This window comes from Silene latifolia, chromosome Y, assembly GCF_048544455.1.
Source record: "Silene latifolia isolate original U9 population chromosome Y, ASM4854445v1, whole genome shotgun sequence".
Taxonomy (NCBI): Eukaryota; Viridiplantae; Streptophyta; class Magnoliopsida; order Caryophyllales; family Caryophyllaceae; genus Silene; species Silene latifolia.
The window spans coordinates 114,206,840-114,227,162 of record NC_133538.1 but is presented as its reverse complement, the minus strand read 5'-3'; the positions used below and the strand labels follow the sequence as shown (position 1 = coordinate 114,227,162).

General features: G+C 41.0%; 1 protein-coding gene across 1 annotated transcript; it reads right to left on the bottom strand.

Annotated features, from left to right (window-relative positions):
- Positions 1–15,559: 15,559 nt before the first annotated feature.
- LOC141628766 (uncharacterized) lies at positions 15,560–17,074 on the bottom strand. Its single transcript, XM_074441857.1, has 2 exons — positions 16,942–17,074; positions 15,560–15,888 (listed from the first exon to the last, which is right to left on the bottom strand). Exons 1-2 carry the CDS (start codon positions 17,072–17,074, stop codon positions 15,560–15,562), a joined length of 462 nt encoding a protein of 153 aa, XP_074297958.1.
- Positions 17,075–20,323: the final 3,249 nt, after the last annotated feature.

Here is a 20,323-nt window from a genome sequence, read left to right as displayed (position 1 = left end):
CATCGAAAACTGGTCTCTTTCCTCATCAAGGCTGTCATAGGTCGAGCTATCATAGAAAAGTCCTTATTTAGTGTTTAGCTACAAATGTCCCCCGAATTATCTACTTTGGTTTCTCTTGTATTATTTACAGGTATGAACTGGAAAGGAGCATAATTAAGCCTAAAACATGTCCTTATGCATGCATTTAGGAGATGAGTTGAGTCGGAGCCTTAAGACTACTATTTTGAGATGCGGAAAGAAGTTAGCTAGGCGAGCAAAGGAAGAACTTCAAATTGCTTGTGCCTATTTTGAAGAGCCATATCTTGAGTTCTACAACTTATTTTCAGGTTATTCTAATTGGATATAAAAGCTTGTCCTCTTATCTTTCCAACGCCACCGCAAACGCCCTGTTTTCCCAAGTAACGAAGAAATGGCAGTCATTTGAAGTTCAGTGCGCTAAGCAGGAATTGTGCGCTGGAAAGTACTCGATCGACTCCTTTTTCTACTCGATCGAATGGGCCCTTTTTGATAATTGTTCGATCGAGTACCTAAAGTACTCAATCGAGAGGTTTTAGCTTGGATTTGCTCGATCGAGTGATATAAAAGTCCTCGATCGTGTATTTAACTATTATACTCGGGATTTTTATCCCGTGATAGGTTTAGTTTTGTTAATTTTCACTTTCCTATATAAGGGAGTTGTAATTATGTTAATAGACTTTCTTTTTTTACCTTTTTAATACTTCTCTTTTCTCATACTTTCTACTGTAAACTCTTTTTCTCTTCCCTTTAATCTTTACATTGCTTAGTCGAACGATCTTTACGCCGGATTATTTGAGATGGTAATCACACCTTTCTCTCTTTATCTTAATCTTGTTATTTGTTGCATTAATTTCTTGCTTTCTCTCCTTATTACTTTCTGGCCTAATTTAGTTTATGCATTTATTATTGTTATTTCATCATGCCTTTCATCAGTACATTCATTATTATTATTGTTGACGCCTTTACTAATATGAATAGCTAAATTCTCTTATGTTAGGATTAGGAAATACATGGTAGGATTGTGACGATGTAGCGAATAGGCTAGATAATTATTATGTGAGAATCTGTCCCAATAGCAATATAACTGTACACCAATTTAGTTGAATGCATGCTTCTGAATTACATTAATCTGGTTAATTTCGGTCCTGGATCGGAAGATTAGAATGAACATACCTGCTATGAACAATAGACTACCCTAATGAGGACGGAATTTAAGTTAGCGGAAATTTAGGATAGAAAGTGGACCGGAAGGACCCTTCCTGTATCCTTCTCACAGTAGATTGTCTAGGCTATTTGCAACTGAGTCGATAAACTGCCATGGTGAACCGAAATACTGACATACTCTCTTTTATCTGATCACATCTATCATTTTCTTCCTTTAATGCTCTTACTTTATTTCTCTTACCCTTTGACTTCCAGTAGTTTAGAAAATCAAATATAAAAACCCCTAATTGGGATCTTAGACAGACTGAGTTGACAAGTAGATAGTGACCGCCTCCCTGTAGAGATCGATCCTACATACCGCTGACTTCTGTTAGTAGTATCTAGGTATTTATTTTTGGTACTTGACGACGGTATCAAATTTTGGCGCCGTTGCCGGGGAGGCAACTATTTATTTGCTGGTTATTTTTGTTTGTCTTTAGCCTCGAGGAATTTATTCCTCGAGGCCGTTCTCATCTTTTACTCTAGTGCTGTTTTGATAGGTCCTACCTAGATAGTTCTAGGTAAAAGATCGTCAATGGGAAGGCTTGAGTACCTTTGATCTTCCACCTATGTCCCATCCTATGGCGCAACAGGTGGTTTTATGTGAGAGATGTGGTGCTGCAGGGCACAATGCTGTTATTTGTCTAGAGGGAAACGACCGTTTTAAAATTTGGCGCGACGAAGTCTATTCTTTTAAGCAGCGTAGACAAGCTAGTCACTCCATTACATATGTGCCGCCACATCCGCTTCAGCAACGAGGCTATCAGAAGCCTCCGTTTATCTCAGCCCCGCAACAACAAACCCTTCCTCCCGTTGAGAAGAATAAATAGACAGCCGAGTTGAAGTCTATGATGAAAGCACTTATACTTCAAATGCAAGAAACCGAGAAATCAAGGGAAGCTCACCTCAAGCTAATTAAATCTCAAGTAGCTTAATTAGTTGCCGAGTTGGATTCTAGAGACTCAGAGACGGTTAATGCTGTTATTCCCGTCACTAGTCTTTAACATGAAAGACCTGAGTTGTCTATTAATGATGAATCATGTACGACTCAGAAGTTGAAGGTGATAATGAAGATGAGGATTTTCTTAAACACTTCACCACGGTGCAGCAAAACACACTCGATCGAACAACTCACTTTACTCGATCGAGTGAATTATATGAGGAGGAAGTCGATCGAGCAGAGCTGTCCACTCGATCGAATGGTTTGTATGAGGAAGAACTTGATCGAACGCCCCACACTGTTCGATCGAGTAGTGCTGAATTAGAGGACCTCGATCGAATGCCCTACTTTGTTCGATCGAATAAACTGTGTGAAGAAACCTCTTGATCGAGTTTTGTCTTTGCTCGATCAAGTAGTTTAGCCATGGAGAGCAGTGAAACGTCACTTTGGTTCGCCTTGGATGACGATATGAAAGAAGACAATGGTTATGGTGAATCCCCCATCTTCAAAGCCGAGCAGGATGCGTTAGAGGTTGCGATTTACGGGATAGAACCCACCGTGGAGGCTAACGAGAAGGCAACTGAGTCAGTAGACGTTCCTAGCACGGAAGAGGTAATGTATTCTTTTATCAATGATTCCAACGTTAGGAGCGACCAACCTGAGGTAACTAACGATAATTATATTATTATTTGTATAAATAGTACACTACCTCATTTGACTTATACTTCATGTTTCAATGCTCTACCCCCTCCCAGTTGGTCAAATAATTTGATAATGTTTCACCATATTTGTCATCGAAAATTTGTCAGGCTGAGACTATACTTTAGATTGCTTTTACATGCTCCTACTTTATTTTGGTGCTATTTATGCTCTTGTGTAGCACATGCGCATATTCATGATCTAATGCTAAGGGCTTTGAATTGCTTTTATTCTGACTAACTCGAGCAGCTGGATGAAGAAAAGATGGTCAAGCTGGGACCTGTCTGAAACTAACGCTGTCCAGGAGGCAACCCGGAGTTTAAATTTTTAGTTGTTTTACATTTCATTTGTGTGTAATAATTGGTCTTCGAACCGTAGACTATGCGGAACAATTTAGACTTGGTTTTATGTCATATTTGTGGTTGTATTTTGATCTTTGCAGGTGTCATACTACCGCCCAAGAGTACGCACAATAGAGAGCTCTTGATCGAGTACCATTTTACTCGATCGAGTGTTTACCTCCATTGATCGAATTCTCGATCGAGCAACCACAGATAATGACAATTCGATCGAGGCCTCTTTGCTTCTTCGATCGAGTGCTTTTGTTTGGATTCGCTTCCTTTGAAGCTATTCTGGAGCTATTTAGTGACCTCCCATGTTGCTGGCTGGTTTGGGGAGGTCCCTACTTCGCGTATTTTTGTGAGTTTTCCGCATCTCCACTCTCTTTATTTTAGTTTGCATTTCCTTTCCTCATTTTTGAGTACAATGAGGGCATTGTACGGTTTGGTTTGGGGAGGTTATGCATCCATATCTGTGTCTGCATGTTGTTATTACTGCATTCCTGTTATCACGTTTAATTTTTGTATGCATTGCTCTTTATTTTTCCAAAAAAACGAAAAATCAAAAAAAAAATCACGTTTATTTTTGCATATAGGTTGAGTCGGAACAGTAGATTTCCGTGATGAAATTGCACTTTAACTTGTCATTTATACTTAATACTTGCATCTAATTGATAGTTATTAGCTGAGTCATGCGCATATCTACGAGTTTTTTTTTCAAATTTAGCTGATTGTGTATACTTGACCTGATAATTTGGCAACCTACTTTACAATTTCTGAGATTTAGAGCCATATAATTGGTGGGATTCATGACCGATTTACATAGGAATTGAGAGTAGTACTCCTTGCATAGCATGTTAATCACTTTTGCACATTTATGAAATTCGATTTCTTGTCAAATGCATACATTCAGGTTTGTGGTCGGTGTCACATGCAGGGAGGCGCTTGCAAAATTCCATTTCTTTCATTTTTCACCCATTTAGCTCCACTTAAGCCAAATATAGCCTTTTTTACCCATTAGCTACACCCAAAATTTAGGCTACCCAATCAAGCTAGTTTAGTGTGACTTCTTGTGGTATATATCCATGTTGCGAGTTTGGCTCGGTTGTCCAATTGATTAGAGTTGGTAGAAAAATGAGGAAGGATGACAAATAAAAAAAACGTGAAAATGAAACAAAAGAACACTTGTGAAAAAGAAATGAAATGAAAAAAGATTGAGTTACACGTGAGCAGAAGGAAAAAGAAAGAAAAAAATCAAAAAACAAATTTTGAGTTAGCTGAGAAATAAGAGACCGTCTGTGCTTATTTTTATCTTGTGACGGTCTCCCTCCTCCGTTTTATTCATATATTTTGGAGGAGATAGTGTATTTGGACAGTGAGTTGTGTGCCAATGAAGGGCACTTGTACTTTATTTTACTGTCAGTTGAGATTCGGATGGTCTTATATGGCCTTCTTCAGAAACTAGCTCGACGCTTTACTTTCACATTTCCTTAATTTGTTTTGCCTTTTCTCACCTGAACCTCACTTTCCCATATCATTTGTAAGCCCTCAGCTGTGACGGACATTGTTGGTTGGAATTTATGTGTAGTACTTGAATTTATGTGTAGTACATGAATCGTCTATCACTTTATTTCTCTTACCCTTTGACTTCTAGTAGTTTAGAAAATCAAATATAAAAACCCCCAATTGTGACCTTAGACAGCCTGAGTTGACAAGTAGATAGTGACCGCCTCCCTGTGGAAATCGACCCTACTTACCGCTGACTTCTGTTAGTAGTATCTAGGTATTTATTTTTGGTACCTGACGACGGTATCAAATTTTGGCGCCGTTGTCGGGGAGGCAACTATTTATTTGCTTGTTATTTTTGTCTGTCTTTAGCCTCGAGGAATTTATTCCTCGAGGCCGTTCTCATCTTTTTCTCTAGTGCTGTTTTGATAGGTCCTAAAGGTCCTACCTAGACAGTTCAAGGAAAAAGATCGTCAAAAGGGAAGGCTTGAGTGCCTTTGATCTTCCACTTATGTCCCATCCTATGGCGCAACAGCTGGTTTTATGTGAGAGATGTGGTGCTGCGGGGCACAATGCTGTTATTTGTCTAGCGGGAAAAGACCGTGTCAAAATTAGGCGCGACGAAGTCTATGCGTTTAAGCAGCATAGACAAGCTAGTCACTCCATTACATATGTGCCGCCACATCCGCTTCAGCAACGAAGCTATCAGAAGCCTCCGTTTATCTCGGCCCCGCCACAACAAACTCTTCCTCCCGTTGAGAAGAATGAAGAGACTGCCGAGTTGAAGTCTATGGTGAAAGCACTTATACTTCAAATGCAAGAAACCGGGAAATCAAGGGAAGCCCACCTCAAGTTACTTAAATCTCAAGTAGCTCAATTAGCTACCGAGTTGGATTCTAGAGACTCAGAGACGGTTTATGCTATTATTCCCGTCACCAGTCTTTTACTTGAAAGACCTGAGTTGTCTATTGATGATGAAGATGAAGGAAAAGTAGATTTAAATACTTACATATTCATATATGTTATGATTTAATTTGTCGTAAAATTAAACATGGGTTTAAGTGAGTAAAATAGAGGAGAAATCATGTTCTTACATTGGATGATTTCGGTTCAAATGGGCACAAAAGAAATCTCCTTTTCTTTTGTTCTTGAGCTTTCCTTATGGATGAACAAAGATCCAAGTGTAGGATCTCTCCCAAGGATTTATACCCAAGGCTTACTCTTAATTAAAATCAATATTATGTATACTAGGTAATATTAATTTTATAAGAAAAATGACCCAAAAATATTTGGTTTTTGGCTCCCAAAACCGGTTGGGAGAGAGAGGAGATGGAAGATTAATTTCTCTTTCTAAAACTTAGTTTTATGAGATTAATGAATAAATAAATTTCACCACACATTCATATGGTGAATCATAATCAAAAATAAGCAAAAGAACCCTTGTTCTTTTCTAGGTCAAAACCGGTTGGGAGGAAGAGGAAGGCCAATGCATGGGCTAGGTGCTCTTCCACAAGAAGCACTAGGTATGCATGCCTAGTTGTAAAAAGAATGATTACATCTTCCACTACTCTAATTAACATTATAAGAATATGTTAATTATGTCCAATATTTCGGTCCAAATGGATAACATGAAATCCATTTTATTTTTGTCAATTGTCAATATGTCACATGTCATATGTAACATAAATTTGTCATGTATTTTTAACATATTAAAAATCAACGTATTAATAAAAATACGTCATATACAAAAACCGACTTAGTAATTCACAATTACTTGTACCAAAATATTTCACCAATTTATAAATCGTATTTATAATAATTCATTCAAATTTAATTGTTTCCTTAAACAATAATTTCATCTGAGTAATGATACGTAAATTTTACTTCCAAAATCGTCCGTCAATTTTCAAGTAATTTAATTAACTCGTAACATTATACGATTAATTAAATGAACAATTAAGAGTGTTGCCCTATAGGTATGACCTAGGGGGTCAACTGATCACCACCGTCGCACGACAGTAATGTCAAACTCTAGTCAGCCAATCATTACCGATATATGTTGACCAGTTGACAGTAAAAATACTTCCCAATTGTATTCTTTAAAATGAGATTTAATAATGATATTTAAATCATGTGATCGCACTATTGTTGAGGACACATTTCCCAACAGAAGACATGTACGACTCGGAAGTTGAAGGTGATAATGAAGATGAAGCTTTTCTTAAACACTTCACCACGGTGCAGCATAACACACTCGATCGAACAGCTCACTTTACTCGATCGAGTGAATTATATGAGGAGGAAGTCGATCGAGCAGAGCTGCCCACTCGATCGAAAGGTTTGTATGAGGAAGACCTCGATCGAACACCCCACACTGTTCAATCGAGTAGTGCTGAATTAGAGGACCTCGATCAATGCCCTGCTTTGTTCGATCGAATAAACAGTGTGAAGAAACCTCTCGATCGAGTTCTGTCTTTGCTCGATCGAGTATTTTAGCCATGGAGAGCAGTGAAATGTCACTTTGGTCCGCCTTGGATGACGATATGAACGAAGACAATGGTTATGGTGAATCCTCTATCTTCAAAGCCGAGCTGGATGCATTGGAGGCTGCGATTTACAAGATGTAACCCACCGAGGAGGGTAACGAGAAGGCAGCTGAGTCAGTAGACGTTCCTAGCACGGAAGAGGTAATGTATTCTTTTATCAATGATTCCAACGTTAGGAGCGACCAACCTCAGGTAATTAACAATAATTATATTTTTATTTGTATAAATAGTACACTACCTCATTTGACTTATGCTTCATGTTTCAATGCTCTACCCCCTCCCAGTTGGTCAAATAGTTTGATAATGTTTCACCGTATTTGTCATCGAAAATTTGTCAAGTTGAGACTGTACTTTAGATTGCTTTTACATGCTCCAACTTTATTTTAGTGGTACTTATGCTCTTGTGTAGCACATGCGCATATTCATTATCTAATGCTAAGGGCTTTGCATTGCTTTTATTATGACTAACTGGAGCAGCTGGATGAAGAAAAGTTGTCAAGCTAGGACCTGTCTGAAACTAGCGCTGCCCGGGAGACAACCCGGAGTTTAAATTTTCAGCTGTTTTACATTTAAGTTCTGTGTAATAATTGGTCTTCGAACCATAGACTATGCGGAACAATTTAGACTTGGTCTTCTGTGATATATGTGGTTGTATTTGCATCTTTGCAGGTGTCATACTACCGCCCAAGAGTATGCACAATAGAGAGCTCTTGATCGAGTACTATATTACTCGATCGAGTGTTTACCTCTATTGATCGAATTCTCGATCGAGTAACCACAGATAATGACAATTCGATCGAGGCCTCTTTGCTTCTTCGATCGAATGGTTTTGTTTGGATTCGCTTCCTTTGAAGCTATTCTGGAGCTATTTAGTGACCTCCCATGTTGTTGGGTGGTTTGGGGAGGTCCCTACTTCGCGTATATTTGTGAGTTTTCCGCATCTCCACTCTCTATATTTTAGTTTGCATTTCCTTTCCTCATTTTTGAGTACAATGAGGGCATTGTACGGTTTGGTTTGGGGAGGTTATGCATCCATATCTGTGTCTGCATGTTGTTCTTACTGCATTCCTGTTATCACGTTTAATTTCCGTATGCATTGTTCTTTATTTTTCCAAAAAAAAAAAACACAAAATCAAAAAAAAATTCACGTTTATTTTTGCATATAGGTTGGGTCGGAACGGTAGATTTCCGTTATAAAATTGCACTTTAACTTGCCATTTTTATTTAAGCCTTGCATCTAATTGATAGTTATTAGCTGAGTCATACGCATATCTACGAGTTTTTTCTTCAAATTTAACTGATTGTGTAGACTTGACCTGATAATTTGGCAACCTACTTTACAATTTCTGAGATTTAGAGCCATATAACTGGTGACATTCATGACCGGTTTACATAGGAATTGAGAGTAGTACTCCTTGCATAGCATGTTCATCACTTTTTCACATTTATGAAATTCGATTTCTTGTTAATTGCATACATTCAGGTTTGTGGTCGGTGTCACATGGAGGGAGGGGCTTGCAAAATTCCCTTTCTTTAATTTTTCACCCATTTAGCTCCACTTAAGCCAAATATAGCCTTTTTTACCCATTAGCTACACCCAAAATTTAGCCTGCCCAGTCAAACTAGTTTAGTGTGACTTCTTGTGGTATATATCCATGTTGCGAGTTTGGCTCGGTTGTCCAATTGATTGGAGTTGGTAGAAAAATGAGAAGGGATGACAAAGAAAAAAACGTGAAAATGAAAAAAAAGAACACGTATGAAAAAGAAAAAGAAATGAAAAGAAATGAAAAAAGATTGAGTTACACGTGAGCAGAAGGAAAAAGAAAGAAAAAAATCGAAAAACAAATTTTGAGTTAGTTGAGAAATAAGAGACCGTATGTGCTTATTTTTATCTTTTGACGGTCTCCCTCCTCCGTTTTATTCATATATTTTTGAGGAGATAGTGTATTTGGACAGTGAGTTGTGTGCCAATGAAAGGCACTTGTAGTTTTTTTACAGTCAGTTGAGATTCGGATGGTCTTATTTGACCTTGTTTAGGAACTAGGTTGACGCTTTACCTTCACATTTCCATAATTTGTTTTGCCTTTTTTCACCTGAACCTGACTTTCCCATATCATTTGTAAGCCCTCAGCTGTGATGGACATTGTTGGTTGGAATGTATGTGTAGTACTTGAATCGTCTATCATTTTTGTTGCATGCATGTTATGTAGGTTGCAGTTTAGGTGAGTGATTGTTTCTCTTTCTCTCTTATACATATATAATTCACCCTTTGCTTCATGAGAGAAGAGTGATCACATGAGAGTCATATTTTGTTGGTCTTGTAAGGTCGATAGGTCAGCTTTATTTATGGATATCTTATAACTCGTTTGTGTGTTGACCGTTGTAGCTGTAACTGTTGATTTCTCTTGCATTAAATTGGTTCAAGTAGACAAGTTATAGCTAGCTCTTACCTTTCTTTTTCCGTTCCATTAGTTTTGCATATAGTTTTCTTGGGGACAAGCAAAGGTTTGGTTTGGGGAGATTTGATGCGTGCATTTTATATAGGTATTTTGTACTTTATTTGCACGCATTTCAATGCATTTTGTGTAGTGTTTAGCTACAAAGGTCCCCCGAATTGTCTACTTTGGTTTCTCTTTTATTATTTACATGTATGAACCGGAAAGGAGCATAATCAAGCCTAAAACATGTCCTTATGCATGCATTTAGGAGATGAGTTGAGTTGGAGCCTTAAGACTACTATTTTGAGATGTGCAAAAAAGTAAGTTAGCTAGGCGAGCAAAGGAAGAACTTCAAATTGCTTGTGCCTACTTTGAAGAGCCATATCTCAAGTTCTACAACTGATTTTTAGGTGATTCCAATTGGAGATGAAATCTTGTCCTCTTATCTTTCCAACGCCAGTGTAAATGCCCTGTCTACCCAAGTAACGAAGAAATGGCAGCCATGTGAAATTCAGTGCGCCAAGCAGGAATTGTGCGCTGGAAAGTACTCGATCGAGTACAATTGTGATCGATCGACTCCTTTTTCTACTCGATCGAATGGGGCCTTTTTGATAAGTGTTCGATCGAGTACCTAAAGTACTCGATCGAGAGGTTTTAGCTTGGATTTGCTCGATCAAGTGATATAAAATTCCTCGATCGAGAATTTAGCTATTATACTCGGGATTTTTATCCCGTGATAGGTTTAGTTTTGTTAATGAACAGTAGACTACCCTACTGAGGATGGAAGTTAAGTTAGAGGAAATCTAGGATAGAAAGTGGACCGGAAGGACCTTTCCTGTATCCTTCTCACAGTAGATTGTCTAGGCTATTTGGAACTGATTCGATAAATTGCCAAGGTGAACCGAAATCCTGACATACTCTCTTTTATCTGATCACATCTATCATTTTCTTCCTTTACTCCTCTTACTTTATTTCTCTTACCCTTTGACTTCCAGTAGTTTAAAAAATCAAATTAAAAAATCCCCAATTGTGACCTTAGACAGACCGAGTTGACAAGTAGATAGTGACCGCCTCCCTGTGGAGATCGACCCTACTTACCACTGAATTCTGTTAGTAGTATCTAGGTATTTATTTTTGGCACCTAACGACGGTATCATCTTGCTAGGATCCACGGACACACCCTTTTTTGATATCACATGACCCATAAAAGCCACCTCCTCTAACCAGAACTCACACTTGGATAGCTTGGCATACAGTTGATTGTCTCGCAAGATCTGCAAAACTAGTCTCTAGTGCTCCTCATGCTCTTCCTTAGTCTTAGAGTAGACTAAGATGTCATCAATGAAGACAACCACAAACTTGTCCAAGAATGGACTAAAGACCCAGTTCATCAGTTGCATGAAAGCTGTTGGTGCATTCGTCAAACCAAAAGGCATCACTATATACTTATAGGGACCATAACGAGACCGGAAAGTTGTCTTATGAACATCCTCGTCTACTATCCTCAACTGGTGATAACCTGACCTCAAATCGATCTTAGAGAACACCCCAGCACCACTCAGCTGGTCAAACAGATCATCAATCCTAAGCAAAGGATACTTGTTATTCACCGTGACACAGTTCAGCTCCCTATAGTCGATGCATAACCTCATACTCCCATCTTTCTTCTTGACAAACAACACTGGTGCTCCCCAAGGTGACACACAAGGCCGGATATACCCCTTGTCCAACAGATCATGCAGCTGTTTCTTCAACTCCTCCAGTTTTTTAGGTTCCATACGGCATGGTGCTTTGGATATAGGACTTGTTCCCGGTTTAAGCTCCACATTGAAGTCGATTCCCTCTTGGGTGGTAACCCTAGTCTTTCATCTGGAAAGACATCACTAAACTCTCCCAACACATGTATATCAGACGTTATCGGCTGCTCCGCCCGTTGATCTCTCACTTGGCAAAGAATCAAGGGACACTTCTTCCTCAAACATAACTTTAAGGTCATTACCGCGATGAACTTACACTTAGGTTTCACAACAAACCCCTTATAAGACACCCATATACCCTTAGGACCCTTTAAAGACACTTTCTTCTGTCGGCAATATATCTTAGCATCATACTTACCCAACCAATCCATCCCGACGATGACCTCAAACCCATCCATAGGAAACTCTAGCAAGTTGACTGGCAAGTCTACCCCTCCAACCAACATGGACACATCCCTATACAACTTGACAAAAGACACCGACTCCCCAGATGGTATAAACACACTATCTTTTACAAGCTCAAACTCCCCCAAACCTATAGACAAAGCATGTCCTCTACTCACAAAAGAGTGTGTTGCCCCAGAGTCAAACAAAAGACAGTGCATTATGAACAAGAAAGGTACCGGTAACCATATGAGCATTATTCTCAGCTTCCTGCTTGCCCATCATGAAGAGCTTCCCGCTGCTTTTCTGACCTCCACCCTGGACTGAGGTGTTATAAGTACTTGGCTTAGCTGCCGAGTTTTGAGTCACACTGTTTTTTGGGCGCTGGGACGATCCTCCACTGTTGCGGTTAAAACCGCCATTGTTATTCTGCCCTCCACGGTTACCCCACGACCCAGATTGCCTGTTGCTAGCAAAACTCTGACCCGGACCCTGTGAGACACTTCCCTGATAAGCCCCTGAGGCTCCTCCACCTCGGGCACTAGTACAGTCATACTTCTTGTGGCCTATGCCACCACAGTTGAAACAAGTAAGGTTGGAGTTGTCACTAACACTCTGTCCACCACCCCTACCCCATGCTCGCGACCCTCCAGAGAACACAACTCCCCCTGAAAAAGCCCTTGACTGACCAATGTTTTCCTTCTTGTTACCCGACTGGTTGCTACTCCCACTCTCTGCTTTCCTCTTCTCAACAGCGGTTCTCTCTGTAGCTTCCTTGGATAGATCCACCAACCTCTCTGCTTGTCCAGCCCTCAAGTACTCATCTTTCAGATCAGTGATAACCCCAGCTGGTAACCGGTTCATGATCTTGGGTGCCAACCCCCTCTCAAAATGAAGAGCCAAACCCCTTTGCCCTAGCTGCATGTCTTCGGCATAGCGAGATAACTCGAGGAACCGGTGATAGTAATCAGTGACCGTCATGTCATCAGTCATGGTGTAAGAATCAAACTCGGATCTCAATTTGTGACGGATATGTTCCGGCACAAACTGTTCGCTCATAGCGCTCTTCAATCTCGACCACGGTATAGCACCGAGTCCCTCACTCTGGTAGTAAGCTCTGGCATCTTCCTTGTTATTTTTCCACCACACCGCAGCCTCACCCCTTAGGTAGTACACTACCTGCTCAACAGCTAACTCTGGCGGACACTTCAACACTTAAAGGAGACTCTCCATCTCATGGTGCCAGTTATCGAGCATCTTTAGTTCCCCGACGCCCTCGTAAGTTGATGGGTTGAAACGGGCGATGATAGTGCTCAGGTGGGTAGCATCCACTGGTTTCTCAGCCCCCTTACCCACATTCTTAAGAGATTCAAGGAGTGCATCCTGTTGCTCGATCATACGAGCTACCTTATCCGTGGACATCTCAGTTTCTTGGATATACGCGGCTGACCTCTTTGGCGGCATTTTGAGCTGATAAAAAGCAAGGAAACGTAAGTATAAAAGCCTACGGCTCAAAATAAACATAACCCTCCGCCAAAGAAGCACTCGGCCGAGCATGGTGACATACTCGGTCGAGTATGGACTACTCGGTCGAGTACCTCCAGTACTCGCTCGATTTGTCCACTCCAGAAGCCAACGTCACAAACCCAGAGAACATACTTGGTCGAGTATGGGTAATACTCGGTCGAGTATGCTCCACTCGGTTGAGTATGCTCAATACTCGGTCTAGCTGACATAACTAGAAGCTACTGTTAAACGCACCCCAAACAACACTCGATCGAGTACTTGATTACTCAGCTGAGTGCCCCCTACTCAGTTGAGTACCTGCCCTGCTCGGCCGAGTCTGGCCAAAAACGAGCTACAAGTAGCCGTAATCATATTCTACACATGCCTTTCTACCAAAAAGATACTTATAATATGTCACTATCCTTTGAAAGCCACATAATAAACATCTAACATGCCAACATATTCCATTCTAGAGATCTAATATCGACAATTCAACACATCTTTCACATACTATCGCATTCCGCTTTCTCTATCATATCATTCAACCATTCAGATTTTCAAGTACTGCACACACATTGACTCAACATACAACATTCCCCCCCCCATGTGACCGGCTTAAGATCGTAAGGGCCTTAGTGCGACTTCGAGACGTCTCCCAAGTCTTTGCGGTAGCTCCAAACAACTCTCCCCGGGTTCATTTTATTTAGACTCCCTAAGTTCATTGGGTTCATTAGTTTTAGGTGCCAGAATCGTCACTCTGATACCACTTTGTAACACGCCCTCATACCAAGGTACCTTACCAAGGACTACCCCAGCATGAAAGGTTGTTACTATCTCGGTTGCCCGAGGTTAGTATACCAAAGTTAACAATCCAAAACACATTTATTAAAGTATAAAAGATTAAAGTTTACATGTTCTCCAAAACCAAAACCAAAGTGCAACTGTGAAATGTCTAACAACTACAAAGAATGCAAACTAAAACTCTTGGCGGCGGAAGCTAGACTCTAGTGAAGACTCCCCATAACTGTCCCATAGCTAAAGAACTGCATCACCTGTCATAATCTGCTTACCATCCCCGAATGGATCACCACAGATTTTATAAAACAACAACGGGGTCAGTTACTGAATAATCAAAGCAAGACAAATACAAAAGCTAACCAGCTGATCATCACCCTCCTCCGGTCTCCTGATCTCACACAGTAACTGACTACACACCAAAGTGTATTGCCCTGCCAGATTACCCATCGCAATAGGTAATCCTCACTGCCAGTGAGGGACCGCAGCTAATCCTCACCTAAGCCCCACTCATCAATGAGCGAAATCCCTGTCCCTTAATGTGCACATCCCCTCCCGTGACGGGTTCCACGGAGGGCGAACAAGGGTGTGAAGCCACTCCTGAAAGTGACTCCACCACAATCATCACAACACAAACATCACACCAACACCAACACCAACACTCCCACGAAGATCAGCAGACAATCAATCGTACACAATACAATACAATCTCAAATCAATTAAACAGGAACTGAGTAGGGAAACCCTACCTTAGCACAACTGCAAGAGATACAAGTAAGGCAATCTAGAACGGCTCCTCTACGAAGTCTCCACCTAACACAATCACATAAACAACAATCACCATATGCAAAACCCTCATTTTCCCAGTTCGCAATTCAATCAAACCCTAAAAGATTAATCAAAGAATTAGGGGAAAACAAGGACATATCGATGGTAGAACAAAGGATGAAAGACCTTGCGAACGATCACACACACACCAGGGAGAGATTTTGAGAGGATTAGAGTGTCGTTGAGTGTTTAGGTTTTGTAAAAGTGTAATTAGAAACTGATTAACGCGTTTTATATAATTCTAATGATCTCCAAATCAAACCGCGGAAAAAACACCCGTCAGACCGGATACTCGGTCGAGTACTGAGTATACTCGACCGAGTACACTCTACACGGTCGAGTATTCCACATACTCAGCCGAGTATTCCTGGGAAGTGAGCCACCCTGAATACACAACGTCCCTTACTAGGCCGACTAAGGGCTTAGGAAATCCGTAGTATTACAAAAACAACATGCAAAAACCAAACTACTTAACTCCAACACTAATAAACTCAACTATAACCAACTATTGTTCCCACAAACCGAAATGCAACCATACCGACCTCAAAACTACCCCAAAACACACATGCGACCATCTCCTACTCCCCAAAAAAGACAACGGTTATGACCCAGTAACCAAATATACCTGCTCAAAAAGGTGTGGGTAGCGTTCCCTTATAGCCTCCTTCGGCTCCCAAGTGGCTTCCTCTACATTGTGATTAGACCATAGTACCTTAAGCAAGACGTTTTCACCATTCCTTGTCTTGTGTACCTTACGATCCAATATCTCTTTTAGAACCTTCGCATAAGTTAGAGCTTCATCTAACTTGATATTCTCAACTTCAAGCACATGTGACGGATCACTCACATATTTTCGAAGTTGTGACACATGCAACACATTGTGCACCCGATCAAGAGATGGTGGTAAACCTAGCCGATATGCCACTTCACCTACCCGAGCCAAAATCTCATAAGTTGACCTATGAATTTATGACTCTACTTCCCTCTCTTGACAAACCTCATAGCACCCCGCATAGGTGACACTTTCAAGAGAACCTTGTCACCCACTGCAAACTCAATGTCTCTTTGATGCAAACCCGCATAACTCTTTTACCGATCTTGGGGATGCTTTCATCTTTTGTCGAATGAAGTGCACTTGCTCAACAATATCTTGTACCATCTCTGGTCCCAAAACCACACCTTCAGTGCTATCATCCCAACACACTGGACCCCTACACTTCCACTCGTACAACGCCTCAAAAGGTGCAATCGCAATGCTCGTGTGATAGCGGTTGTTGTATGAAAACTCTATCAGATCCAGTCTATCCTCCCAACTTCCACCAAATTCCATCGCACAAGCTCGCAACATGTCCTCTAAAGTCTTGATAGTCCTCTCTGTTTGACCATCTGTCGCAGGATGAAATGACGTACTCATCTTTAAGGTAGTTCCCATCAATTCCTGTAACTCTTGCCAAAACCGTGATATAAACCTCGCATCTCTATCCGACACTATATCATTTGGTACCCCGTGTAAGCATACCACACGCTTTCTGTATCCCAGAGCCAACTGAATCTTACTCCAAGTATCTTTTATTGGAATAAAATGTGCTGACTTTGTCAAACGGTCGACAATAACCCAAATCATATTGTTACCCTGCTGAGTCCTCGGTAACACCACGATGAAATCCATAAAAATCGATTCCTATTTCCATTCCAGTACCTCAAGTGACTGAATCTTACCTTGTGGTCTCCGCTGTTCTCTCTTTACCCTCTGGTAAGTCAAACACCTAGCCACGAATTCTATGACATCTTTCTTTAAACCGGGCCACCAAAACGTCTTCTTAAAGTACTTATAGAGCTTGTCACCACCCGGATGTACCGAATAAGGAGTGCAATGAGCCTCCGTCATGATCAACTTCTTCAAGTCAACGTCACTAGGCATATACCACCTCCTAGTGAAGTGAACACTCCCATCTCTATGGATAGAAAATCTCGAAACTGTACCATCTCCTACCTTTGTCTTCCATTCCTGAATCTTAGGATCAAGTTCCTGTTTCCTTTTTATGTCATCATAAAGTTCAGACTCGATAGTCAAATCACTGATGGCATGTCCTTTGCAAATCATATGAATCCCCATCTTAGTCATCTCATCCCTCAGTTTCCTCAGTGACAAGGCAGTGCATAGCAAATGCACACTCTTTCTACTCAAAGCATCTGCAGCCACATTAGCCTTCCCCTCATGATAGATGATCTCCATATCATAGTCCCCAATCACCTCCATCCATCGTCTCTGACGCATATTCAACTCTTTCTGAGTGTAGATGTACTTCAAACTCTTATGATCTGAAAACACTTTAAAGGTTGCCCCGTACAGATAGTGCCTCCAAATATTTAAAGCAAATACAACTCCTCCCAGCTCCAAATCAAGAGTAGGATAGTTTTCCTTATACGGCTTTAACTGCCTTAAAGCTTAGGCAATGACCTTCCCATTCTGCATCAAAACATAACCCAACCCATTCTTCGAAGCATCAGTATAAACCTCAAAGTTATCACTTCCCTCGGGTAAGGCTAGAACGAGAGCTATATTCAAACGCTCCTTTAATGTTTGGAATGTCGTCTCACAACTCTCATCTCAACGAAATCTAGTTTCTTTCCCCATCAAAGCTGTCATAGGTCTAGCGATCTTAGAGAAACCCTTCACGAACCTCCTGTAATATCCAGCTAAACCCAAGAAACTCCGGATCTCAGCAACATTCTTCGGTGCTTCCCAGTTTGACACTGCCTAAATCTTACTAGGATCCACCAACACACCATCTTTTAAAATCACGTGCCCCAAAAAAGCCACTCTTTTCAACCAGAACTCACACTTGGATAACTTTGCATATAACTAATTATCACGCAAGGTTTGCAGTACCAACCTCAGATGCTCCTCGTATTCTTCCTTAGTCTAAGAATAGACCAAGATGTCATCAATGAAAACCACCACAACCCTATCTAGAAACGGATTGAAGATTATGTTCATAAGATCCATGAACACTGCCAGTGCATTAGTCAACCCGAAAGCTACCATCACATACACATAGTGACTATACCGCGATCGAAAAGCTGTCTTAGGAATATCCTTATCTGCAATCCTCAGCTGGTGATAACCCGATCTCATATCAATCTTGGAGAACACCCCAGCTCCACTCAACTGATCAAAAAGATCATCAATCCTCGACAAAGGATACCTATTCTTCATGGTAACATGCTTTAGCCCTCAGTAATCAATGCACAACCTTATACTACCGTCTTTTTTCTTCACAAATATAACTGGTGCACCCCAAAGCAATACACTAGGTCGAATGTATCCCTTATCCAACAACTCGTTCAGCTGTTTTTTTAACTCTTCCAATTCCTTTGGTCCCATATGGTATAGAGCCTTAGATATAGGTCTCGTCTCCAGTTTAAGTTCAACACTGAAGTCAATATCCCTCTTAAGAAGTAACCCTGGTATCTCCTCCGGAAAGACATCACAAAACTCACTAACCACTCGTATCTCTGCTGATGATGGCTCATTTACCCGAGTATCCCTCACTTGGCAAAGGATCAAAGGACACCTCTTCCTCAAACATGACTTTAAAGTCATCACTACAGTCAACTTCATCTTTGGCTTTACAACAAATCCCCTATATAACACCTTGACTCCTTTAGGCACCTTTAAAGACACTTTGTTTTGACGACAGTCTATCTTGGCCCCATACTTACCCAACCAATCCATCCCAACTATAACCTCAAACCCATCCATAAGAAACTCAAGCAAGTTAACTGGTAAATCCACTTGCCCAACCACCATAGACACCCCTTTATATAACTTGTTACAAGACACTGACTCTCCAGACGATATAAACACTTTATATTTTACCAACTCATACTCCCCCAAACCCATAGATAAGGCATGACCCCTAGACACAAATGAATGGGTTGCCCCTGAATCAAACAAAACAAAAGTCGGTGTATTATTAACAAGAAAAGTGTTGGTGACCACATGTGCATCCTCCTCAACCTCCTGCTTGCCCATCATGAACCTCCTTCCTGAACTGTGGTCGCCGATATAGTAGGCTTATCCGTTGAGTTCTGAGTCACACTATTGTTTGGATGCTGATAAGACCCTCCATTGTTGCGGTAGTAGCTGCCATGGTTGTTGCCTTAGCCTCCTTGGTTGTTCCACGACCCAGCTGGTCTGTTACTTGCCAAACTCTAGCTTGGATTTTGCGAGTATCCCTTGATACGATCTTGGAAAGCCTCATCCTCCCTTTACAGTGCTCGTACACTCATACCGTTTATGGCATGTCCCACCAAAGTTGAAGGATTGCAGAGTGGAGTTCTCACTAGTACTCCGGCCGCCTCATCCCCATGCACGAGATCCCCCACGATAGCTAGACGCTCCTGAAAAAGTTCTAGCTTGGTTGTAGTTACCCCTCTTGGGCCTGACTGGTTGCCACCCTCACTCTCAACCTTCCTCTTCTCAGCTTCCTTTTTCCTGGGCCTCCTTGGCCATCTCAACCAACCTATCGGCGTGCCCGGCCTCCTCTCGCATAGACATCTTTCAGATCAGAGATTACCCCGGCCAAATAGGGCTAACTCGGTCCTAGCTTTTGTAATACCACGATTTTCTGGGTCTTGTTACTCGGCCAAATAGGGCTAACTCGGTCGAGTAAATTGTCGTGTGTTTTTTGGTCAGGCTACTGTCCAGGAACACTCGGCCGAGTAATGTAATACTCGGCCGAGTACTCTCAGTACTCGACCAAGTAACCGGTCTGACAGGATTTATTTCTGCGGTTTGGTTAAGGATGATTAAAGGTTATAAATCGTGTTTTACAGTTTTACTTTTCATTTTTACCAAAACCTAATTACATCCTACGTTCTCTAACCATCCTTAATCACTCCCAAGGTCTTTTATTGTTCGTAAGTCTTTGTTCATCTCTCTCTCTCTCTCTCTCTCTCTCTCTCTCTCTCTCTCTCTCTCTCTCTCTCTCTCTCTCTCTCTCTCTCTCTCCCTCTCTCTCTCTCTCTCGCATCAGTTTCGTCGGTAAATGTCTAGTTCCGTATCATTGGTTTAGTATTGTCTTTTAGGGTTTTACCCTAGTGTTGGAAATTGGGAAAAGGGTAATTGCATGTTTGTGATTAGATTGTTATTGTTATTGTTAGGTGAAGAATTTGTAGAAGAGCGTTTCTAGCTTCCGCTGTAGACTCGTATTCGGATTAGTGCTAAGTTAGGGTTTCCCTACTCAGTTGTCTGTTTAATTGATTTAAGATGAATTATTGTGTTGATGGCATGATGGATATCGTAATTGGAATTGTCTTTCTTGGTTGTTGGAATTGTTGTTATTTGTTTATGTTTGCG